At 34.4% G+C, this 27,836-nt stretch overlaps 1 protein-coding gene across 8 annotated transcripts in view; it reads left to right on the forward strand.

Moving 5' to 3' along the window:
* LOC105489527 (SPT3 homolog, SAGA and STAGA complex component) overlaps window positions 1-27,836 on the forward strand; it is a 530,030-nt gene that overhangs the window by 420,666 nt on the left and 81,528 nt on the right. For all 8 annotated transcript variants that reach the window (XM_011754356.2, XM_011754358.3, XM_011754357.3 and 5 more), the window contains one exon: window positions 15,566-15,676. In XM_011754356.2, the coding sequence (XP_011752658.2) occupies window positions 15,566-15,676 (111 nt within the window). The remainder of the gene's footprint in view (window positions 1-15,565; window positions 15,677-27,836) is intronic.

Genomic DNA, 27,836 nt, shown 5'->3' on the forward strand with positions numbered 1-27,836 from the left:
GGATCCAGTTTCAGTAACCAAAACAGCATGGTACTGGTACCAAAACAGAGATATAGACCATTGGAACAGAACAGAGCCCTGAGAAGTAATACCACATATCTACAACCATCTGATCTTTGACAAACCTGATAAAAACAAGAAATGGGGAAAGGATTCCCTATTTAATAAATGGTGCTGGGAAAACTGGCTAGCCATATGTAGAAAGCTGAAACTGGATCCCTTCCTTACACAGTTTTTTTCTTTTATGTTTATTGTGTGTGTCTTAATAAACCTTTGGCTACTCCCATGTCATGATGATATTGTCCTGTGTTTTCTTCTAGAAGCTTTATCCCTTTGGTTTTTGTATTTAGTTCTATTAATCTGGTTAAATTAAAATCCATTGTATGAGTTGAGGCCAAATTCAATTTTTTACTTATGGATATCTAGTTATTGCATAACTATTTCCTGAAAGACTCTCTTTTCTCCCACTGGATTGCTTGAACAATATATCTATATGGATTTATTTTTGGAGTTTCATTTGTGTTTATTTGATTATAATGTAAGTCTTCAAACTCTGTTATTTTTTAAGCTTAATATGGACATGCTGTGTTCTTTGCATTTCTATATAAATTTTAGAATCACTTGTTAGTTATTATGAAAGAAAGAAAAAGAAAAAAGAAAAGCCTGGTGGGATTTTGAAAGGGATTAGGTTGAATGCTTATGTCAGTTTGGGATATGTTTTAGCAATACTAAATATCACAATCTGTGAATATGGATTTTCTGTTTTTTATATTTATGAAATATTTCTTCTTACTGAAAATACTGTACATTACGAAGTCTGTTTATCTGATTGATTTAGCCATTCCAGCCATGTGATTACTGTTTACATAATGTTTTTCTTTCCACTTCCTTTCAATGTATTTGTATGTTTCTGCAGGCATACTTCAGAGATATTGCAGGTCTGTTTCCACACTGCCATATTGAAGTGAATATTGCAATAAAGCGAGTCACACAAATTTTCTGGTTTCCTGGTGCATATAAAAATTATGTTTACACTATACTGTAGTCTATAAGTCTGCAATGGCATTATGTCTAAAACATGTACATACCTTAATTTTAAAATATTTTTTGAAATGCTAATTATCATCTGAGTCATTAGCACGTCGTAAATCTTTTTGCTGGTGGAGGGTTTTGCCTCAATGTTAATGGCTACTGATTGATCAGGGTGGTGGTTGCTGAAGGTTGGGGTAGCTGGGGTAAATATCTTAAGATAAGACAACAGTGTGAAGTTTGCCACAATGATTGGCTCTTCCTTTCTTGAAAGATTTCTCTGTAGCATGTGATATTGTTTGATAGCATTTACCCATAGCAGTACTTCTTTCATAACTGAAGTCAGTTCTCTCAAACCCTGACACTGCTTTATCAGCTAAGTTTATGGAACTAAGTCTAAGTCTTTTGTAGGAGTTTTTGTAGTTATTTTTTAAAATGTTCACAGCATCTTCACCGATGTAGACATCTTCTCAATAAATCACTTTCTTGGCTCATCCATAAGCAATAACTCTCACCCATTGAAGTTTTATCATGAGATTGAGCAGTTCAGTCACATCTTCAGGCTCCAGTTTTAGTTCTTCTACTATTTATGCCACATCTGCAGTTACCTCCTCCACTGAAGTCTTGACCGCTCAAAGCCATTCATGAGAGTTGGAATCAACTTCTTCCAAACTCCTGTAAATGTTGATATTTTGACCTCTTCACATGAATCACAGATATTCTTAATGGCTTCTAGAATAATGAATCCTTTCCAGAAGATTTTCATTTACTTTCCTTAGATCCATCAGAGAAATCACCATGTGTGGGAGCAATAGTCTTATGAAACATATTTCTTAAGTAATAAAACTTGAAAGTTGAAATTACTCCTTGAATTGTGCTGCAGAATGGATTTTGTTAGCAGTCATGAAGACAATGTTCATCTTTTCCTACTTCTCCATCAGAGCTCTTGGGTGACCAGATACATTGTCAATGAGCAGTAATTATTTTGAAGGGAATCTTTTTCTGAATAGTAGGTCCCAACACTGGGCTTAAAACATTCAATAAACCGTGCTGTAAATGGATGTGCTATAATCTAGGCTTTGTTGTTCCATTTATAGAGTGTAAGCAAAATAGATTTAGCATAATTCTTCAGGATCCTGATTTTTAGAATGGTACGTGAACACTAGCTAAAACTTAAAATCACCAGCTGCATGAACCCCTAACAAGAGAGTCAGCTTTGAAGCTTTGAAGCCAGGCATTGGTTTCTCCTCTCTAGCTATGAATGTCCAAGATGGCATCTTCTTCTAATAACCATTTCATCTACAATGAAAATCTGTTGTTACATGTAGCCATCTTCATCATTGATCTTAGCTAAACCTTCAAGATAACTTGCTACAGTTTCTACATCATCATTCGCTGCTTCACCTTGCACTTTTGTGTTATAGAGATGGCTTCTTTCCTAAATCTTATGAACCAGTCTCTGGTAGCCTCTAACCTCTCTTTTGTATGTTTTTCATCTCTCTCGGGCTTCACAGAATTAAAGAGTGTTAGCGCCTTGCTCTGGATTAGGCTTTGGCTTAAGGAAGTGTCGTGGCTAGTTTGATCTTCTATTCATCCCACTGAAACATTCTCCATATCAGCAATAAGGCTGTTTTACCTTCTTATCATTTGTGTGTTCAGTAGACCAGCATTTTTTAATTTTCTTCAAGAACTTTGCCTTGGCACTCACAGCTTGGCTATTTGGGGCAAGAGGGCTAGCTTTCACCCTGTCTTGGCTTTCAACATGCCTCCTTCACTAAGCTTAATCATTTGTAGCTTTTGATTTAAAGTGAGAGACGTGTAACTCTTCCTTACATCGGAAATACTTAGAGGCCATTGTAGGGTTATTAATTGGCCTAATTTCAGTATCGTTGTGTCTCAGGGAATAGGGAGGCCTGAGGGAAGGGAGAAAGATGGAGGAACAGTTAGTCAGTGGAGTAGTCAGAACAGACACATATATTAAATTTGCTGTCTCATATGAATACAGTTCGTGGCACCCCAAGACAATTATAATAGTAACACTAAAGATCACAGATCACCATAACAGATAAAATAATAATGAAAACATTTGAAATACTGTGAAAAGTACCAAAATATGACACAGAGACATAAAGTTGGACACATGCTTTTGGAAAAATGGCACTGACAGACTTGCTTGATTTAGGGTTACCACAAACCTTAAGTTTGCAAAACATATAACATATTTGAAGCACAATAAAACAAAGTGCAATAAAGTGAGGTATGCCTGTATTGAAAGATAAATGTAATGTATTTAAAGTCATCTCTTATAGTCAGCAAATAATTCAGTCATGCTTCTTTATTCTTCCTTTCTGTCTGTATCTTTTTTTTTTCTTTTCTTCTTTTTTTTGTTTTTTTGTTTTGTTTTGTTTTTTGGTTTTTTTTTTGAGACAGAGTCTTGTTTTGTCTTCCAGGCTGGAGTATAGTAGCATGATCATAGCTCACTGCAGCCTGAATCTCCCAGGCTCAAGCAATCCTCCCACCTCAGCCTCCTGAGTAGCTGGGACTACAGGCATGCACCACTACGACTAGCTAATTATTGTATTGGTTTTGTAAAGACAGGGTTTCACTGTGTTGCCCAGGCTATTCTCAAACTCCTGGGCTCAAGCAGTCTACCCACCTCAGCCTCCCACAGTGCTGGGATTATAGGCATGAGCTGCCGTGCCCTCCCCCCATCTGTATCTTAATTGTAGTCCATAATTCTGTGATATTTGATGTATTAATTCACGTGGTTGGATATAGGGTAACTTTTCCTATTTGTTTTCTGCGTATTTCCTCTCTTATTGTTTATCTTTTTCTCTTTCCTGTCTTCTTTTGGGTTGTATGTTTTTTTTAGAAATTCCTTTGAATTTACATATTGATTTCTTTATGATATCTTTTTGCATCCTTTTTTCAGTAGTCATGTTAGGGATTACAATGTACATCCTTAAATGTTCAGTGTACTTGGGAGTTATACTACTTAACTCACATAGAATGTAAGACTCTTGTATATATATAGGTCCATGTCCTTTATGCTATAATTGTCATGCATACAACATCTATATATATAAGCCATAATACCATAATTTTTATCTTAATCTAGTGTGTTTTAATGAAATTAAGAGAAAAAATAGAGCTTCACTTGATCTTAGCCAAAAGACTGAGAAGCAATTAAAAAAATAGAGCTTAATGTTTACCATTCCCATTGTTCTTTATTTCTCTTTCATAATTGGAGTTTTCTTGTATCATTTTCTTTTCTATTCTGCTAAATTTTGTTTAACATTTGTTGTAGTGCAAGTTAGCTAGTGATGGTTATCTTAGTTTTGATATTTCTGAAAAAGTCTACTTTTTCTTCATTCTTGGTTGATATTTCATTAGATATAGAATTCTGTCTTGAAAGTTTTATTTTTCAGTATTTTAATGATGTCATTCCACTCTTTTCTCTATCTGTTGTTTTCAATCGTAAGTCAGTAGATTTCTGTTATTGTTTCCCTGTATCTAATATGTTGTTTTCTCTGGATGCTTTCAGAATTGTATTTTTACTTCTGATGTTCAGCTGTTTGGTCATGATATCCATAGACATGGTTTTCTTTGTATTTATCCTGCTGAAAATTCACTGAGATTCTTGAATCTTAAATCTCTTGAATCAAAGACAGTGTATGTCTTTAACCAAATTAGGGGACTTTTTGTCAGTTATTTCTTTAGATTTTTTTCTGCCTTATTCCCTCTCCTTCACTTCTGAAACTCCAAGTACATTGTATTAGTTATTTTGATATTATTCCATAGGTAACTCAGGTGCTTTTTAATTCCTCTTTTAATATTTTCTCTCTATTCTTCAGATTGGAGCAATTCTATTGAACTTTATCTTCTATACATTTCTTTCTGTCAGCTACAATCTACTGTGACACCCACCTAGTAATATTTTATTTCTGATATTTTATTTTATACTTCTAGAATTTCTATTGGATTTTTTATAGTTTCCTTTTATCTATCATTATTTTTTATTTGTCCATTTGTTACAAGTGTATTTTATTTTGTGCTTTTGAGCATGGTTAGAATTGCTGTTTTAAAATTCTCGGTTGCAAAATTAAATATGTGAATTTTCTTGTTCTCCATTGAATATGAGTCACGCTTTCTTGTGTTTTTGCATGTCTGGTAATTTTGAAATGTATAGTGGACATTGTGAGTCATATACATCATAGGCATTTTGGGATTCTGTTATATTCCTGTGAATATATTGTTATTATTGGTGGTGGTAGTAGTGGTGTTGGTATATGTGTTCAGCAGGGAAGTTACTTTTCTAGACTCACCTTTAAACTTTGAACTCCTCTTCAGTGGCAGCAACTAGAATGTCTTTTCATTTCTTTTTGCTTTAGTGGGATTGCATGCATTTCATACCATACAGGAAGAACTTACAGGTTAGTAAAAGATTTGAGGAAAGCCATACATGATGGCACTTGTTATTTCAGCTACTCAGGAGGCTGAGATAGGAAGATCACTTTAGCCTAGGAGTTTGAGACTAGCCTGGGCATAGTGAGACTCCATCAGTCCCCATTCACAAAAAAAGATTTGGGTAAAATTTGTACACTGAATTTGGGGCTTCCCGTGTTTCTATTCTGTCCTTTTGGGGATTTCCTTTCTCATTCTGCACCTACTATGATTGCCCGAACTCTGGCATCTCATTTATCAAGGAGCTAAGATTATATGTTAGCCACTCCTCTACCCACTGGATCCTGCCCTTAGGCTAAAACTGTAAAGACAGGAAATCCACCCACTGACATTCCCTTCTAAAAGTACATACTACCGTTTCCAGTTTCAGTCTGGTTTTGATCAGTCTTCAGTGCTTTCATATACTTGTTTTTTTTTTTAATTACCTATTCAAAGCTTATAAGAATTTCAGCTATTGTACTCTGCAGCTCATTCAGTAACTAAAACTGTGGTAACAAAATGTTACCTACAAGACCTCTTCAGTTAATTTGATTCACAAAGTATGTGAGAAGGAGTTGTAATTAACCTAGTGATATGTATACATAAATTAATTTTTTATAAGTTTTTAGAAATTCTTGACATTTTTCTCTGTATATTTAAACATTTATCCCCTGATCCTGCTGAAAACTATTAAATTGAAGCTATTTTACAACAAAGTTTTCCTGAGGAAAGTATTATCCCGGTCTATGTCTGTATTCTCTTGAATTTGAAATTAGTGGCATCAGAATTAATAATGTTCCACTTCAAAGGCTTTAATTATTTTTCTACTCATTTATATACTTCTTTCTATATTCAGACTTTTGCTGTATTTTGAGTTTTACTCACTGGAAACTTCAGCTGTGATGCTATAATGGTTCAAGTAATCCTGCATATAATAATAACATTTCTACACTCACTATGTGTATTACAAGCCAAGAGATTTGATGTGTAGTTATATCTGTAATACACAGTTATATCTGTAATACTGTTGTTGTAGCATTGGACATGTCCCGTATTTTCACTCTTTCATCTATAAAATTGTGTAGGAGTCAGAAACATTTAGAATAGACCATTCTTATGTCCCATCCAGAGATAATAATGTATGAATCCTTGAATTTAGTAAACCTCTATTATTTTTTCCTTAAACACCTTTCTGGTTTTAATTAAAGAAAACCTTTTTTAGTCACCTATAAAGAAAACCCCATCAGACTAACAGCAGACTTCTCAGCAAAACCTTACAGGCAGGCTAGGAAATAATGGGATGGCATTTTCAAAGTACTGAAAGAAGAAAAAACTGTAAGCCAAGAATTTTGTATACAGTAAGATTAAGCTTCATAAATGAAGGAGAAATAGCTTTTCCCAGTTAAGCAAACACTGAGGGACTTCATCACACTAGTCTGACCTTACACAAAATGCTCAAAGGAGTCCTAAACATGGAAACAAAAGGTTAATATTCACCATCATACAAAGACACAAAAGTATAATTCACAGGCCTTATAAAATATCACACAAGAAGGAAGAGAAACGAATCAAATGGCAATTTGGCAGAATTCCACCAAACAACAAAGACAAAAAGAAACAAAGAATTTGTCAAACAACTAGAAAATAATTAACAATATCACAGGAGCAAAACCTCACATATCAATCAATATTAACCTTGACATAAACGGATTAAATGCTCCACTTAAAAAATATAGATTGGCAGAATGGATAGAAAAAAAATGATTTGACTATATGTTGCTTACAAAAAATTCACTTTACCTGTAAAGACATATATGGACTGAAAGTGAAATGGAGGAAAACAATATTTCGTGCAGATAGAAAGCAAAAGTGAACAGCAGTAGATACTTAGATAACACAGATTTTATATCAAAAACAGAAAAAAAGACAAAGAATGTCATTACATAATAATAAGGGAATCAATTTAGCAAGAGGCTGAAACAATTCTAAGTATATATGCACCCAACACCGGAAGGCTCAGATTCAAGAAACAAATATTACTAGACTTAAACAAATATAGACATATTACTAGACCTAAAGAGATAGACCGCAATATAGTAATAATGGGCAACTTCAACACCCCACTGACAGCATTAGTCAAATGGTTGAAACAGAAAGTCAGCAAAGACATATTGGACTTAAATTGGACTTTAGACCAAACGGACTTCAACAATCATTTACAGAACATTCTACCCAACAACTACAGAATATGCATTCTTCTTATCAGCACTTGGAACATTCACCAAGATGGATATCACATTAGGCCACTAAACAAGTCTTAAGAGATTTTTAAAATCAAGTATCTTCTCAGACCACAGTGGAATAAATCTGTAACCAGTAGCAAGAGGAACTTCAGAAATCATAAAAATACATGGAAATTAAACAACAGGCTCTGGAATTATCATGGGATTAGTGAAGAAATTAAGACACATTAAAAGATTTTTAAAAACAAATGAAAGTGGAAATACAACACACCAAAACCTGTGGTATACAGCAGAAGCAGTGCTACAGGGAAGTTTGTAGCATTAAATGCCTTTATATCAAAAAAGCAGAAAGATCCCAAATTGATGACCTATCATTCTGTCTCAAGGAATTAGAAAGCAAGAAAATACCAAACCCAGAATTATCAGAAGAAAAGAAATAACAAAGACCTGAGCAGAACTAAATAAAAATAAAGACAGAAAAAATACAAAAGATTAATGAAATTAAAAGTTGGTTCTTCAAAAAGATAAACAAAATTGGTAAATTGCTAGCAAGATTAACCAGGAAGAGAGAGGATCCAAATAAAACCAGAAATGAACAAGGAGATATTACAACTGATACCACAAACATACAAAAGATTGTCACAGACTATTATAAGCAACTATACACTCTCAAACTAGAAAACCTAGAAGAAATGGATAAATTCCTGGAAACATGCAACCTCCCAATATTGAACCCAGAAGAAACAGAAATCCTGAATAGACAAATAACAAGTAGCAAGACTGAATCAGTAATTTAAAAATCTCCCAACAGAAAAGAGCTCAGGACCAGATGGATTCACAGCCAAATGTGTACAAAGAAGAGCTAATGCCAGTCCTCCTGAACCTGCCCCAAAAAATTAAGGAGTAGGGAATTCTTCATAAATAATTATATGAGGTCATTACCATCCTGATACCAAAACCGGGCAAGGACACAACAAAAACAGAAAACTACAGACCAATATCCCTAATGAACACAGACTCCAAAATCCTCAACAAAATGCTAACAAACCAAATCTACTAGCATATCAAAAAGATAATTCCCATGATCGAGTGAGTTTTATACCAGGGATGCAAAGATGGTTCAACATACCCAAATCAGTAAATACGATACATTACATAAACAGAATGAAAGACAAAAATCATGATTATCTCAATAGGTACAAAAAAGCACTTGATACAATTCAGCATCCCTGCATTATAAAATCCCTCAACAAACTAGGCATAAAAGGAATATACCTCACAATAATAAAGGCCATATACTACAAACCCACAGCCAACATCTTACTGAAGTGGAAAAAGTTGAAAGCATTACCTCAAAGAACTGTAACAAGACAATGGTGCCCACTTTAACCACTCCTATTCAACATAGTACTGGAAGTCCTAACCAGAACAATAAAGCAGGAGACAGAAATAAAAGTTATCCAAATGGGAAAAGAGGAAGTAAAATTATTCCTGTTTGCTGATTATATGATCTTATATGTAGAAAAACCTGAAGATTCCACCAAAAATATTTCAGATTTGATAAATGAATTCAGTTTGAATATGCAAAATCATTGTACAAAAATCAGTAGTGTTTATGTTCACCAATAATCTAGCTGAGAAAGAAATCAAGAAGGCAATCCCATTTAAAGTACTATAAATAAAATAACAAAATATCTAGTAATATTTAACCAATGAAATGAAAGATCTCTACAAAGAAAACTACAAACCAGCAATGAAAGTAATTGTAGAGGATACTGACAAATGGAAAACCATCCCATGCTTATGGATCAGAAGAATTAATATCATTAAAATGATTATACTGTCCAAAGCATTGTACAGATCCAGTGTAATCTCTATCAAAATAGCAACCCCATCTTTTACAGAATTAGAAATAAAAAAATCCTAAAATTCATATAGAACCAAAAAAGTGCTCAAATAGGCAAAACAATCTTAAGCAAAAACAACAAAGCTGAAGACATTACATTTCCTGACTTCAGATTACACTATGAGGCCATAGTAACAAAATAGCATGGTACTGATATAAAAATAGACACATAGATCAATGGAGGAGAGTAGGTAACCCAGAAATAAAACCATATTTTACAGCCAACTAAACTTTGCCTAAGTTAACAAGAACATACACTGGGGAAAGGACACCCTCTTCAGAAAAAGGAGCTGGGAAATTGGATCAGCATATGCAGAAGAATGAAACTGGTCCCCTATCTCTTACCATATACAAAAATCTACTCGAGATGGAATAAAGACTTAAAGGTAAGACCTGAAACTATTAAAAAATACTCAACGTAAACCTGGGGAAAACTCTTCTGGACATTGGTCTAGGTGAAGAATTCATGACTAAGACCTCAAAAGCACAGGTTAAGAAAAAAAAAAAGAAAAATAGACAACGGGACTTAAACTAAAAAGCTACTACTGTGTGGTAAAAGAAATAAGATAGTGATAGGAGGCTGAGGCAGGAGAATCGCCTGAACCCAGGAGGCAGACGTTGCAGTAAGCTGAGATTACACCACTGCACTCCAGCCTGGGCTACAGAGTGAGACTCCGCCTCAAAAAAAAAAAAAAAAAAAGATAGCAAAGAACCTGCAGAATGGGAGAAAACATTTGCAAATTATGCATCCAACAGGGGACTAGCAGCCAGAATTTATAAGGAACTCAAACAGCTAAGCAGCAACAACAAGAAAAACACCAAGTAATCCCGTTAAAAACTAGTCAAAGGACATGAATAGGCATTTTTTAAAATAAGACATACCGATGGCCAACAGGCATGTAAAGAAATGCTCAACATCACTAATCATCAGAGAAATGCAAATTAAAACCACAATGAGCTATTTTACACCAATCAGAATGGCTATTATTAAAGAGAAAATAACATGTTGGTGAGGATATGGAGAAAAGGGAACTCATGTACACTGTTGTTGGGAGTGTAAATTAGTACAACTTCTATTGAAAACAGTATGGAATTTTTGTTGTTGTTGTTGTTGTTGTTTTGTTTTTGAGATGGTGTCTTGCTCTGTTACCCAGGCTGGAGTGCAGTGGCGCGATCTCGGCTCACTGTAGCCTCCACCTCCCAGGTTCAAGCGATTCCCTTGCCTCAGTCTCCCGAGTAGCTGGGATTACCGGCAAGCGCCACCACACCTGGCTAATTTTTTAAATATTTTTAGTAGAGACGGGGTTTCACCACATTGGCCAGGCTGGTCTCAAACACTTGACTTCTCATGATCCACCCGCCTCGGCCTCCCAAAGTGCTGGGATTACAGGCATGAGCCACTGCGCTGGGCCAGTATAGCTATTTCTGAACTGAAGATAGAACTATCATTCAATCCAGCAATCTCATTGCCAGGTATCTAGTCAAAGGAAAAGAAATCATTACATAAAAAAGATACTTCCTCTCATATGTTTATTTGCACCCCTATTTACTTTAGCAAAGATGCGGTCAACCTAAGTTTCCATCAACAGATGAATAGGTAAAGAGAATGTGGCATGTATACACAATGGAGTAGTATTCAGAAATGGAAAAGAGTGGGTCAGGTGCAGTGGCTCATGCCTGTAATTCCAGAACTTTGGGAAGCCGAGGCAGATGGATCACCTGAGGTGAGGAATTTGATACCATCCTGGCTAACATGGCAAAACCCTGACTCTACTGATATAAAAATAGATACATAAATCAATGGAGGAGAGAAGGTAACCCAGAAATAAAACCTTATTTTACAGCCAACTGTAAATTATGGGCCATTAGCCAGGCGCAGCAGGTGTGCCTGTAGTCCCAGCTATTTGGGTGGCTTAAGCATGACAGAGGCTGCAGTGAGTCGAGATCGCACCACTGTACTCCAGTCTGGGGGACAGAGCAAGATGCTGTCTCAAAAAAGAAATAAGGAATGAAATAATATTTTTTACAACAACATGGATGGAACTAGAGGCAATTATCTTATGTGAAACAGCTCAGAAACAAAGTCAAAATTGCATGTTCTTACTTATAAGTGAGAGCTAAATCGTGTACACATAGAGGTAGAGTGTGGAGTGATAGACAATGGAGATTTGGAACGTTGGGAGTAAGTAGGGGCAGATGATGAGAAATTACTTAATGGGTAACTATGTTACTCAGGAAATAGATATCCTAAAAGCCCTAACTTTACCACTCTGTAATCTATGCATGTAACTTAATCACACTTGTACTGTACACATTTATACAAATAAAAGAAAAGCTTTTTCTAGTTATATAAGAACTACATTTTAACAGTTACCATCTCAAACTTTTAAATGAGAAAATTACATGTCGTACACTATATCCTTTGGCCAATGAATGGCCCACGTTCATGTGAAAAAAATTCTCCATAAGGATGAAACTTTGGAGGAGCTATACGTATAACAGGAGAAAGATGATACTTCCTTGGCCAGATCATATCAACTTTTGTGGTCCACAAAATGTGAGTGATAGTAGTACTAGCCTTTCAGTTGCTCTAGTCTGAGGTGAGTGTTACTTCTCTATAATTATTGAAGATTTTACATTTAGCAAAAGATCTAGTTTACCATTATAGATGTGGAAAGAATAAGATGCAATTGAATGAAATTCTAGATCCTTCTTAAACACTGACTCTGGTAAGGGGAAGGCTGAGAAAGGATAGGACACTTACACTGCCAAGAACTTTTAAGTTGGGAGGAAAAGGCTCAGTGAGAAATCCAGGGGCAACCTGAGTTTCAGTATAACTTCCTGTACCACAGTTGAGAGTTTAAACTGCTAAGAGATTTTGTTCATTGTAAACCAGCAAAGAAAAACAGAGAGACAATAGTCAAATCCAGAAAATATGTAGAACTCTGTATGCTATTTCAACTTCTGATACCCAGCATCAGTTTCTAGTTGAAGAGCTATTAATACAAAAATGGAAAGATACAAGAATAGAGTGTGAATGCAGCCAAGAGGAAGAGGACCTGACATATGGAGAACTTTTCCAAACAACTAGTGCTTTTCTTAAACAAATACAGAGTTTAGTTCCCAGAGAGATTTCTGCAAACACTTTATAAACAGGACTCAGTATTTTGTCAAATATTTGGGTTTAGTTTTTGAAAATTTAAAGAGTATCCTAAAATTTGGGCCTAATCAGGATATTAAAGATGAATTGATGTATAAGTATAATGCTCTTCACATGTGTTTATAGCTGATATAAAATTATTAATAACAAATATGTACATTTACAATTACAAATATGTAATTCTTCTGAAACAGTTTTGAAGAATATTGTGCTAGAACCACTACTATATTAAAAATTCTAAACTTGGGATACATTTTTAATTCAAACAGATTATTAGCACCTTGATAAAGGACTAAATGTTGACAGAGTGTATGAAGATATTTGTTGAGGTGGAAAAAAAAAACTGGGATTATAACATTTAAAGGCTTGCTTCCAGAGAACTCAATGAGTAGATCAAGAAAGTTTAAAAGTGCACCTAGTAGCTTCATTATGCTAATGTTAACAGTTGCTGAATTATGGCAGATAAACCTGAAATTGGCAAAATGGAACCTCTAATGACATTTTTCACAAAATTCAATGTTTTTATTTTAATATAAGTTATTGTCACCTTTTGGCAAAAATAGCATGATTCAACCAGGCTGGCTTATGTGTCTCTATATCTTACAAATGGCAGTCACAAAGTTTTTCTAACTTATGCTTCTGCCTTAGTCCATTTGGGCTGCTATAACAAAATCCTGTAAACTGGTTGGCTTATAAACAGTAGGAATGTATTTCTTACAGTTCTGGAGGCTAGGAAGTCCAAGATCAAGACATTGGCAAATTCAGTGTTTTGTGAAGGCCCACTTCCTTGTTCATAGGCAGTCATCTGTTTACCCAAACCTCACATGGCAGAAGGGGTGAGTGGTCTGTCCCTGGTCTCTTTTATAAGGGGACTAATTCCATTCATGAGAGCTCCACCCTCATGGATAAATCAATTCCCAGAGGCTTCTTATCCTAATACCATGACTTTGTGGGCTTGGATTTCAATGTACAAATTTTAGGGGAACACAAAGACTTACCATAGTAAACCTCCTACTTCAGTTTTTGTTCAGTGTTTCATATAATATCTTAGAGATAACTCCATAGGAGTTTGTAGGGAACTGCCTCATTCTTTCCAGTGGTTGCTTTCGTTTCTGTTTCTTTGAATGGATGTATCATAATTTATTTAACCAATCCCTCATTGATGAACATTTAGTACTACAGTAAGTATCCTCATGTATATATATTATTTTGTACCTGTGCAATATATCTGTAGGATAAATTCTTACAGGTGAATGTGCTGAGTCAAAGAGGTTGTTCTTTTTCATTTTGATAAGATTTTGCCAAATTGCTATCCATAGAGGTTGCTATCTATAGAGTTATATTCCCTACAAAGAATTATGAGTGTAAAAAATGTATTAATTATCAAAAAATTATAGTAATGATCAGAAAAACAAATAATATTAATTGTGTGGCTACAAATGACTTCTAGACCCCAGTTATAGTAATATGCAGGTTGATTCTTTAATGTTGATGACCTGCCATCTGCTACCCACTATACTTTGAAGAGTTCCCATTTTTAACACTTGATTTGAATAACCTAATACTATTACTAGCTAACATTACCCAGGAGGCTGAGTCAGGAGGATCACTTGAGCCCAGCAGTTCAAGACCACCCTGGGCATCATAACAAGACCATATCTATAAAGAAATTAATCTTTTTTTTTTAGTAGCCAAATGTGGTGACACTTGCCTTTAGTGTCAGCTACTTCAGAGACTAAGGCCAGAGATCACTTGAGCCCAGGAGTTTGAGGCTTCAATGAGCTGTAATCACACCACTGCACTCCAGCCTAGGTGACAAAATGAAACATCATCTCTTTATAAAAATAAAACAATTTCCTAGCATGCGTCAGGCATTGTTCTAAGTGGTTTATGTATTTTAACTTACTTAATTTTCACAACAGTCCTACAAGCAATTATAATTGTTTTCCCAATTTACAGATGAGGAAACTGAGACCTGAGATATTATGTATCTTGGCAGAGCTGATACATAATCAGCTCTGATACGTTATTCTGAAATTATATGTATCCAGCTCATAATAGGGCTAGGGTTTAGCCCTATAAGTTATTTTGAAAAATCATGCTGAACACACATATACACATCTATAATTTCTTAAGTTTGTATTTACACTCTCATCACAAATAATCCTTATCTTTCTTGTATTTTTTTGTGCTTGCAAACCTGCCTTTTATAGATGCGGCAAATTAAAACAGAAAGTTGTTGGTTTCATTTTTGTTTTGTCCTGAGATACCTAGAAAATTAGAAACCAAGTTGAAATGGTCTTATGACAATCCCAGGTATGAAAAATAAATGTATAGCAATTTAACGTTTTTCATTTTAAGTTGATGACCCACAAGTTATTTCAGAAATGTGCCAAAGAAGCTCCTAAGAAACATTTATAATAGTAAATGTTAACATGTTTAAAAAAAAAAAAAATAACTTCCTGTGGTTCTTTCAGTAAGCTTTCATGACACTTTTTATCTGCAGGCAAGTGGCTGTATTCTCCTGTGTCTTGACATGCAGACTTAGGTGAAATATTGTGGGCATAAAAATTGCATTTGGTAGGTCTGCTTGGAAGGGGTCATGTAAAAGTCATCTTTGATTTGTTAATGGAATTCTTTTTTAGATGTAGTATATGGCAGTAGTGATGTGCATCCTAAGGGAAAAACCGGTCTCTTTTGTAAAGGTTTATTTTCATATATATACACTGTAGTTCTGTTGTGTGTTTTTGATTTAGTAACAATTTATGTGTTTTTCTGTCGCAGAGCACTGCAGCCTGTGGTGTTGAGGCTCACAGCGATGCCATCCAGCCCTGCCACATCAGAGAGGCCATTCGACGCTACAGCCACAAGATTGGCCCGCTTTCCCCATTCACAGTACGTAATAACAGAGTTATAAAAAGTTATATTTATAATATGAAAGAATTTTGATTTTCAAGTGGTCAAATGAAGAAGCATTGGAATTGTTGAAAGCAATTTGTGGTGACTGTAATTTTGTTGTATAAAAGTGGCATAATTCTCTTGGGAAATGAAAGTCATTTTCGTCTCTTTTTGGAAGGACACTTTTTTCTACAAAATATTATTTTCTTTCAATTACAAATTAAGTTTTTTTGTTGGGGTTTATAGTTTCTATTTTTCAAAGCTTAAGTTTATAAAACGTTATTCTGAAATTATATGTATCCAAATATTGCTAGTAGCACTTTATATTTTAAAATTGGTTAGATTGGCATTACCACTTCTATCAGATATCCTTCTCCTAAACATGCTTTTAGTTGGAAGAAGAAGAGATATTTCTTTACTGGCTTTGAACTAAGCTGAAATGCAGACAGCCTTTTACATCTTCAAATGATTTGAAAACTTATAATCAGGGTTTTGTGTTGTTTTAATGGGGAATTAAAGACCTGATATTTCAGCAGCCTAAAGAAAGTGTGTGCAGATGTGTGTGTTTTAATTAAATGCTCATCTTATGGCCGTTAAAAAAAAAATCTTACTTGTGTTAAGAGAAATTTCTTCAAGTCCTACTCTATAAGGAACTAGTTCAACAGAAAGTAGAGTTTGATATACATAACTGAGGAACAGTCAGATTTACTTTTTTGGTATTCTGTTTTAACAAGCTAATGAAAATACGTATGTATAACATACATAAACAAATGAAAAAATAAATAGTGTTACATAGTATACATTTTTACCTAAGAGTGGATTTTACTATTCATAAATGTCATGATTTTGTCTATATTATCTTTTTTCCTTATGTTTAAATAGAATGCTTTCTTTCTATCCTTTATTTTTATTAGTTTTTGTTAATTATATAGATTCTCTGTGTAACAGGAAGAACATGCTTTATGTGTCTCCAGAAGCTCTCTGTAATGGTGATGCTTTGCAATTTTAATATTTGAAGTTTATCTTGCATAAGAACATGATTTTAATATTGCTGATTAAACCAATATATCCTTTTGCATGAATGTTTTTAGAGTCTTATAATTGAAAAGAAATAATTAAATGAAGTTTCTTTTACATGATGGGTGAAGCTGTTTTGAATGACAGGCCAAAAGGAAGAGCAATATGAAAAATTACGAATGAGAAAAATAAGAGATAATTGGAAGTAAGAATTTAAAAACCAACTGAAATTGAAAAAAAATTTTATAATGAAAGATTAAAAATATCAAATCCATTGATAACAGTCAAATAATGACGAATAGGTTGAGACAGTGGAGGGGAAAAAGAAGAAAAAAGAGGCAGTGTTTGATAATAATCTAGAAGCAATTAAAAGATAGCAAAGGGAAACATGATTTTTGAGAAATAACCTAAAATGGTAACTAAAAGTAATGAATAAAATTACATAAAGGAAAATGTATCCAATACAAAGAGAAAACTTCCTAATCATGAAGCCTGCATTATTTCCTCAAAAAGAAGTGGCAGCTGCTTCATTCTTCAAAGGTTTTGTTTTTAAAATAGACTGGACAGATCGTTTGAGAGCCATCTTGGTTGATGACATTATTTACATACATGTGTGTATGTATATCTTTTCCCCCATGTCCAGCCTGGTGCTTATGTATTACTACTTTTACAATCTAAAACTGTAGTATTAGTATATGATAAAAATGTACTTTAAGCTAGGTTCAAATATTGCCTAAGCTAACTTTGATCTAATAAACATAAAGAATGGGCTTTTTAGGCCGGGCGCGGTGGCTCAAGCCTGTAATCCCAGCACTTTGGGAGGCCGAGGCGGGCGGATCACAAGGTCAGGAGATCGAGACCACAGTGAAACCCCGTCTCTACTAAAAATACAAAAAATTAGCCGGGCGCGGTGGCAGGCGCCTGTAGTCCCAGCTACTCAGGAGGCTGAGGCAGGAGAATGGCGGGAACCCGGGAGGCGGAGCTTGCAGTGAGCCGAGATCGCGCCACTGCACTCTAGCCTGGGCAACAGCGTGAGACTCCGTCTCAAAAAAAAAAAAAAAAGAATGGGCTTTTTAAAACTGATGACACAATTTTAAAATGCTTAATTTAAATAACTCTGGAAAATAAAACAAATGAGCCATGACCTGGAAGGTTCAGTTAGCCACTAGTAGAGCAATCAAACAAAATCAACAGCAGTTGGTAACAAACTCCACCCCAGAGGGGCATCCAAGGTGTTATTATTCCCCAGAAGGGTACCGCCACCTGGAAAGGTCTGCTCCATTATCTTCAGCTATGAGAATTTGCCCATACTACAGAGTGAATATGCCTGCACTTTTTTTGTTTTTTGTTTTTTTTTAGACAGAGTCTTGCTCTGTTGCCCATTTTGGAGTGCGGTGGTGCAATCTCAGCTTACTGCAACTTCCACCTCCCAGGTTCAAGCAGTTCTCCCTACCTCAGTCTCCTGAGTAGCTGTGATTACAGGTGCCCACCACCATGCCCAGCTACTTTTTGTAATTTTTAGTAGAATTTCACCATGTTGGCCAGGCTGGCCTTGAACTCCTGACCTCAGGTGATCCACCCACCTCGGCCTCCCAAAGTGCTGTGATTACAGGCATGAGCCACTGTGCCCAGGCTGCTTATGCTATTTTATACCATGAATTGCATGACCAGGGTGACATAGTTTCACAGTATATAATACATAAATCTTCCTTTTAAAGTTAAAAATTATCTCTTTAAAACGGGATGGATTTGTAGACTGTGTGTGTCAATAATGCAGCCACCCTGTCTTGGCTCCCACATACCTCAAGCTGCTAAAAAAAAAAAAAAAAGGAGCTTGTGGTAGAAACTTACCATGATTGGGGATGCTGATGTTCAGTTCCCTAAGGTCCACTCTGAGGACCTGACATGGTACTTTAAGCTGCAGTGGGGACACTTTGCCACCTAGGCTTTGAGCTGCAGCTCCTAACAAGAGAAAAGGTATGTGGGCTGCTTCTATAGTAATCATAGATTGACACCTATATTTTCATATAGAAAGGCTGAACTGACTTGCCTCCAATGTAAAATGTACTTCGTAAATTAAAATGCCAATGAACAACTAGTTTATATTTATGAAGCATAGAGATTTTGTCTTCATAGCATGTCATCCTGAATCTAGAGTTTTTCGTATATATTTAAATGTAACATCTGGTTTAGAATACCCATAACAATGTGTATATATCCAGTTTCCAATAATTTGATATTGTTAATAGTTTACATGGGAACAATTCAGATAGTACATTTTAAAATCTCCTTTTAGCGAGTCATTTTTCTGTCTACTATATGACTCTGAAATAATTTTATACCAAATGACATGATCAACTTTAGGAATATAATTCATTATATGAAGAATTGTAAGTGAATATTTCACCTTAGGAATTATTTAAAATGATAAAGGAATACTTAAAGCCACATTAGCTTTAGGTATAAAGAGAAGAATACAAACAATGCTTTGAATTGTAGTAGCTCCTGGAGTAGGAAGTATACAGGGAGAATGGCATAAACATCAGTCACCTGCCACACACATGTGAACACCACATTCACGAGTGCTGTGGAGACACATGCCATCCATCCCCACTCAGCAGTTAACAACAGTACTCTCTTTGGCATATTGGTTTTCATTGGTGATTTGTTTCCTTTCTGTATTCTCATTTATTCTCAATTCTACACAGAAGATAAGAGAAGGTCTTACCTTCTTAAGTAATTTTCCTAAGTCAAGCTATTTATTAGATTAAATTAAACCAGAGCTAAGATTCAGGCCTTCTGACACCTAGCTTCAAACAGTTTCTCCTGAAATACACACTTTTGCAACTGTCCCCACCATACCTCACTTTCTGTATACATACTCTAAAGAACCTTTAGAGAAACTAATTTTACTTTTTTGCTTCTTGTTTATCTTTCTTAATTCTAAAAATCACTTTAGATTCTCTGATCTGCAGTATTCTAGAGTGCTTTTGCAACCTAGCATGTCCTGAGTGATTTTGATGTTTGCCATCTTATATTGTGTTTTTATTCATAGTAGTTGATAATATGTGAAGTTATATTGTGTGGTGATTAAGAACTTTGATCCTGGAGCTAAATGGCCAGGGTCCAAATCCCAGCCCTGCCACCTACAAGCTGAGTAGCCTTACACAGGTTTCTTCACCACTTTATGGCTGTTTCCTCATCTCTAAAGTAAGGATATTAGATTATACTTCATGATAGGAGTTAAGAAGTACTAAGTACTGTGAACTTAATTAACATGTAGTAAGCTCTTAATAAATAATATTATTAATAGTGGTAGTAGTAGTAGCTATGGTATATTTTTTAAAAGAGATAATACAAAGTAAGCGGAAACCATCCCACTCAACCACACTCAAATGTGTGTGCACAGTACACACAGAGGGTATCCGGCTTTACTCTATAAGCCCAGAAAAAACTAAAAATTTAAATAATAATGTGGTTTGTTTATGGACAAATAGTTTATACCTTTAAAATTTAAATACTATTTAAAGGTTATTGTTCCTGAAAATAAATGTTCATTTTTACTTTTTGTATTAATAACAGTTAAAGAGCATGATTTTTTTTAATCACTGATCATCATAAATAAGTCTTAGCAACTGACTGTACATACTTACCACCCAATTTTTTGCATACCGGCTAGATTTTGCATACTAGCTCTGTGGAACAGAAATCTAAAGAACAAATGGGTGATCTCATTTATGAAGTTTCTTCAATTTCAGTGTTTGTGATTTTACATATTTTCATAAGTTATTGAAAAGGTTTTCAGAAATTGATGATCATATATCAAAGTTGATACATTTTTTGATTACTGGGCTTATTTTTCTCAACTTTTAAAGTTTCTTTAGTTTACTCATTATGAAAGAAATGCTACTATGTTAGAAAATTATGAAAATATAGAAAAATAAAGAATAGAATAAAACTTATGTCCTAGAGATAACTACTGTTAATATATCACTACCTTTTCATCCTGCCCCTTTTCTTTGTATATTCATATTAATAATTTAGCAAAATTGAGATTATTCTAATATTGTTACTCATTTTATAGTATATTATGTAGTCCTTAAAAACATGATTTGTAATAGCTTCATAGTACACCTTATACATCTAACTGTACCTTTATTCACTTAACCATTCCATTTTGTTCTGTATTTAGGTTATAAATAGTGATAGTGGATATTCTTGTATGTAAATATTTACCCATCCATCTGGTCATTTCCTCATGATAGATTACTAGAAGTGAAATTCCTGCATCAAAGAATCGGTCCTTTTAAGTTTCCCGATAATCTTGCAAAAATAATTCTTAGAAAACATGAATGACTTCATAATTGTATAAGTGGTATATGAGAGAGTTAACTCAAATCAGCATTGAATATTATCAGTTTTATTTTTGTCGTTTTCCAGGCAAAAATAAAGTAGCAATTATAGCAGCTAATATTTATTGAGCACTCATGCATCATGGACTGCACTGTACTATCTCACACAGGCCTCATGACACCTTAACAAATAGAAACCATTGTTATTTTATGAATGAGAAAACTTAACAGACTGTAACTAGCCTTCCCAAGTTCACATACAGCTAGTGAGTGATAGGATACTTTTGTTTTAATTTGTATTTGATAACTAATGATATTGAACATTTTTATATATTTGCTAATAATTTGTATTTCTTTGAATTGTGATTATGTCTTTGCCATTTTTTGTAGGGCATTAGATTTACTTGTATGAATCTACTAACTTATGTGAATAAATTTTTGTAATTAAAAAACTTTTTAAGACATTTATCAATTATGAACAGTAAAACTTTTTGTCAGGGTTGTTGCAGGTATTTTTCCCAGTTCTCCCTTTATCTTAATTTTTTTCTAATTTGATATTTTTTCAATAATAGGATTTTATGTAGTTAGATCTAGTGATATTTTCCTCTATAATTTTCCATTGTCTTATGATTTAAAAAATTGTATAACCTAAGATTAAATATACATCTGTATTTTTATTTTTTATTCAACTATAATTCTACATTTTTATCTAATATATGGTATGAGAGTTTCTGTAATATAAAAACTAAATATCAAAATATGTCAATCAATTAAATGAGTAATCTATCCAGTTCCTATTTATTAGGATTGCTTTATCATGTATTAAATTACTACAAGCATATCTCAGGTCTTTCTGTTTTCTATTTTGTATTATTTTCCAAAATTATTGGTAATGTTTCGTATGTACTACCTGAATATATAAAGAATACAATATTTAGGAAGGGCATCAGAGTCTAAAAATGAGTGTAACAAAGGTTTAAATGAATTGTCCCATCAGAAAATTCATTGGCATTTGTTTGAAGAGTATGTTTTTCACAACCTAAAAATTTAAATGCTTTTGAATGGTAATAGTAATAGTTTTAACAAAAACATTCTTAGAATTTACTTGTTCAGGTTTAGAAGTAAAGAGCATTTAGAAATTTTATGATTAGAGCATTTGGTTTTTTCTCTCAGAGAAAATACTCTGAAGGGTAGTCTAGTGTTCTCTTATGTCACAGGGAAGGTGGTCAGACATGTTTTATCTAGATCTTCACTATTTACAAGCAGTGGGTGGTACCCATGGTTACCTACTCAAGCTAGGTTTCAATGGGAAGTGCTGTAAATTGCTGATATAAACCCAGGTCTGTAATTTTGAAAGCCAGAGAAAGGAAACTGTGTTCGCTGAGTGTGATGACATAATCCCATCTGTAATGCCTAAATCTATTTTAGTTTCTCCTGATATTCACAGTAGAAAAATGTTAACCCTCTAAACTCGCATGTTATCAGGTAACTTTCTATTGAACTAGAACAGTGAGACAATAAAATTGCTCATTTAAGCATGGTCATTAACCTGAATAATACCTTAAGTGCATCTGTAGAAGCAAGTCTCTTTAGTCTTTACTCAGCTGCCTTAAATTGAGACAGAATCATAGCATTTTAAAACTGGCAAGGACTTGAGCTACCCAGTTAGTCTGGACCTCCAAGAAGCTTTGTGATGTACCCAAAGACATGTTGCAAGTGCATGACAGAACCAACCCTAGAATCCAGCCTCCTGACACTCGGATTACTGTGGCCATTTACTTTGATGTAAATGTATTAGAGCGTACTAGAGATGTTTTCATATCATTAGTTTAGGGATGTTCATAATGGACTAATAGGGATCAAAAATATGAAAAATTTTTAAAGAATTCTCCACATTGAACTTTTAAAAACAAAAGTGGCATAGCGGATTGTTATGACTATTTTGATCGAGAATTTCATATTTGTGAATATTTATGTCATGAGCACATTAGATTTGTCTGCATCTTATGTGTTCAACGTGGAAAATTAAATGTCACAAAATATTAGAATAATTTTCAAATGTAAATACCAAGTAGAAATTGGGTGGAATTAAATTATATGTGTTTTTACTGGAAGTGAAAATTTTCTTAATAAAGTTTTTGGGAGTACTAAATCTATTATTACAGATTAGAGCCCAAACACATGTTTAAAACTATAGGCCACTGATCCTAAGGAAAAAAAAATTAACATGTAGCATATTTATCATGTAAGAATAACCTGAAAGTGAGTATTTTCCAGAAAAATATGAAACATTTAATATAATCACTTTTAATTTTAATCACCAGAGCCTTTTCTGTGTATAGCAGCTAAATATTCTGTGGCTCACTGGTACCATAGGCTTCAATAAATTCTTATTAATCCTACCCATTAAACTTTTTATTTACAGGTTGGCCTGTATTCTTAACTCTTTAAGTGGTTTTATTCTAAAAATACAGCATTTCCTAAACTAAAATCTGTAGAAGACAAGTATTCCAAGAGGTATTAAGTCTGTATTTGTATAAGGAAGATCTACTCTTAAAATTTCATTCAGTAAGTATAGGTGTATTTTGAAGTCAAAGTTATGGATGACAGTTGGAATATTATATCCATTAATGTCCACTTTATTTCTGTATACTTTTTAGTTGCACAGCATTGAAAAGAGTTTGATTCAAAATACATCCGTTTTTAATAATGTGCTGAACAGGCCTGCAGTAGTCTTGGTGCAAAAGAAATAGTAAAAATTATTTGTTTGAAAGTTGTTTCACTAACAATATCTGACATGTGCTTATATTTCTAAACTGAAAAGTGTTTAGAGGGAATGAATATATGGATTTCTTATCCAGCATAATTCTTCATGGTTTTCTGGAAAATATTTTTTAATGAGTCTTAAAACACTAGAAGCTACTCAAAGGTGTCACAAAGAAAATCTCCGTCATCTGAGGACTCTTCTCTGACAAATATTTATTGAAGTTTGAGAGTTAAATTTATTTTGCTTTGTCTATTGAAACCATATTTGGTGAACTTCATTTTCCACTATTGTAAGCATAACATCATGATTCTAGGTTGCCAGATGGAATTGGTACGATCATGTTATATTATAAAATTTTTCAGTTAATTTTTTTTTTTAAATTGGCAGGCAGATGTGGGGAAGAGAGATCTTATCTCATTTAAACTCTCTGCAGCAATATCTTACCTTGGGGTAGCCAGTACATTTGTTTATAAGAAATTATTCAGTTCTATTTTGAAAAATCCTGGTATTGCCAACAACTAATGTTTTCTCTGTGGTATACAGTGACTATTCAAACACATTTTGCTCTTTCCTGCTTTCATTTTGTATTATTAGTAAACATCTCAAATTTAGTTCAGCACAGGACATACATCCTAAGGTGATAGACTTACTTGCACAATTTTATATAGAGTATATTTGGGCTGCTTTAAATATCAAAAACAAAACAAACGTAAATTCCAAGACACAACTTACTAATCAACCGAACAATTATAAGAAGTTCAAATATAAAACAGTGGATGACATAACCTGTATTTGGAGTAGCACAAAAGTTGTGATAGACTTTCAAACCAAACATCTAAGAAGACCCTAGAATACTCCAAAGAATTCTAGAATTTTCAGGAACATAGTCTGAAAAACCGAATCATTCATCTCTAATGGGGGGCGTAAAGTAGTAATGAAACATGACAGTCTTAATCATCCCTCTGTAGTTTCTCCAAGTTTATATATTTCGAAGTCTTTTTAAATTGGTAGTACTTCAAGAAATTAATCTCTTTTTGTTATAACAGGTATATTATATCTTGAGGAATAGAGGAAGAATTTATCATGGGTGCAAGGAAAGGGGTAACTTACACCAAAGAGAAACCTTTTGAGTGGCATATTCTAAAAGGACTAAATCTTGAGGTTTAAATGTTATAGTTTCTAGGTCTTTGCAATCTTCTAGAAGAATGGAAATCAAATGAAGAAAATCCTTGGAGTGACTCTGAAAAGGAAAATATGTCTTTAAAAAAAATTACAGGATTCTTTTAAGTCATAAATTCATGAAAGCAGCACAAGGATTAGCCAGGAAGAACTAAACTAAGTTGAGCTATTTCTAAATTTTAAAATTGTGCTCTAAAAGTGGCAAGAAACTTCTTTTAAGTCTATGAAGAAACAAGAAGATTATAAATACTCAGAAGGATAACTTTCAGTACGTTAAGTTGCTCATGTTGACCTAGTAAAAATACTATTTTCATTTTTTAAGCATTTTATATACAAATTAGTTGAATATTAGAAAAATAACGTATCAGTTTTATTTAAATAGATTATTTATTTACTATTGCCAGAAACATCTAACATTCATAAGTGTGTTTTGTTTAAGTGAAACATTTGTATACTCTTTTATTGATAATGTGACAAAAGAAAAATCACCAAATACCTGTGATGAGAGCCTATTGAACTGTAGGTGATTTACTTTTTGGTGATTTCTTAAATAGTGTTACATAACTTTAGTCAACAAATGTAATCATTGAAATGTCATTTAATTTACTGACGTAGTTGCAAAGTTAATCCCAGAACATAATAAGTGGATTGTTTTAAATAGGAAATTTGCACCTTTCAAAAATGAAACTGATACCTTACTCTTATTGTGCCCAACATATATTTAAGACTATATGCAAGTTAGTTAAAATGTGCAGGAAAAAAATAATTATGCCTTGTTTTCCTAACCAATGTTTTAATTATGATTTGATTTAAACCAAATCCCCTAGGCTATGTATGCACAGATCAAATATCCCACCCCCACATACTGCCTCTGCATGACTCTAGGCTGCGAGAAGAGAAAATTCATAGTCCATATGTCAGTCAGATGTTAATTCTTGCCCTGGCACCTGGATAGGTTCTCCCACCTGATTAGAGTGCACTCGCAGTTCTGGGCATATGCCCAATATGTGGAGTATGCTCTCTAGATCAGGAAATATTTTGACTGATTAGTTGGCAGAGGTCATGAGGACAGAGCCCAGTGTCAGGCTCTGAGTTTGCCCAGGTGCATTCAAGGTGACAGCTGGGCTGCTGTGCCTCTTTGGTGGAAATAGCAGGGAGGGAGTATTTGAGTTGACTTTCTGGCTGCAGAAGTTCACAGCCTGGCCTACAGATTTCTGTCAATCCAATTCAAACACTTGTGTAGATTTTACAGTTTCCAGTAGAGACATTAGAGACTACATTTCTGGCTCTGATCTTACTCTGTATTACTGATCTAACCCAAAAACCATACTGGTATTCAAGACCTAATTAAGGTAAGATCCTAATGAGTAAATGAGTTATAGTTGACAAATATTTCTCATCCAAGCAGGGTTTTGGTGTTCAAAAGAGAAAGAGAAAAAAGAAAAGAGAGCTAGCTTGGTTTCTACAGTATGGTTTTCTCTGAAGCCACTGTCTAAAGAATAAAGTATTAGGGGTTGATCTTCATGTTGGTGACCTAACTTTACCTTAATTTTTGATGGCAAGCAATGTCTATCGCTCACACAACCAGCTCGCAAATGGTTAAAATAAAAAGTTAATAAGGAGGCAAGGCAAGACTGTGTACTGCTATGAGTCAATCTGTCACCCACCACTGCTAGAAAAACAATCCAAAGTACATGCCTTCCTGATAGAATGAAAGCACACTTCACGTACAAAGGACAGCACTTGATTTTTGAGTATGGACAAGAATCCATATCTGTACAACTGAACTACATGTGACCATTATTAACATCCACATGTGTCCTGAGATCCTTACAGCTTCGATATCTGCATTTATTCAATAAGCATGTGCCAAACATTGTGTTAGAAATGTATTGGGAGGGACGTATGGTGTATGGAGATAAGAAACCAGTTATTCAAATACAGCAAAGGAGGTGAATAAATAAGCAGTGCCATGTGATTGATATTGTAACTAAAAGATGGACAGTGCCTCAGATACAGTGAAAGGATGGCACAATCTGCGTGAGGAAGTGAAGGAAAACTTTTAGGGTGTTTAATATTTGACTTTATAAAACAGAGGTGAAGGGAATGAGTAGTGATTTTGAAAAGACAATACAGGCACACAGAGGGGCAGGAATAAAATGAAAAATAAAATAGATGTATGAAAGTAGCATGGCTGGCTGTTCAGGCAGAGATGAGGAACTGAATCTGGAGTACGTTGAGATGAGATGAAGCATCAGAGATAGAGCGATGCCATTTTGAGAAGGACTTTTAATTGCAAGCCAGTTTACCAAGACTTTATGATTTAGGCCGGCAGTTATCAAACTGTTCTGCCAAAATACATTATGAATTTTCCACAAATAATAGTTTTACAAAATTTTGTTTTCTCTAGTTATACAAATTTTTGTCTCTTAAATATATTGGGGTTCTCCGGTTCTGTTTGGAAAATTTTTTTCCTTTTCTGTCTTCTCCTTTTTTTTTTTTTTTTTTTTTTTTTAAAGAAACAAAGTCCCACTCTATCACCCACCCAGGCTGTGATGCAGTAGTGCAGTAATAGCTTACTGCAGCCTCCATCTCCCAGGCTCAAGTGATCCTCATACCTCAGGCTCCCAAGTAGCTATGCACCACCATGCTGGCTAATTTTTTAAAACTTTTTGGAGAGATGGGGTCTCACTCTATTGCCCAGACTGGTCTCTAACTCCTGGCCTCAAGTGATCCTCCTGCCTTGGCCTCCCAAAGTGCTGGGATTACAGCTGTGAGCCACTGCCCACAGTGGGAAATTTTCTTTTAAACAACAGATATAGTCATTAAGGAGCTATTTCAG

This window comes from Macaca nemestrina, chromosome 5, assembly GCF_043159975.1.
Source record: "Macaca nemestrina isolate mMacNem1 chromosome 5, mMacNem.hap1, whole genome shotgun sequence".
Taxonomy (NCBI): domain Eukaryota; kingdom Metazoa; phylum Chordata; class Mammalia; order Primates; family Cercopithecidae; genus Macaca; species Macaca nemestrina.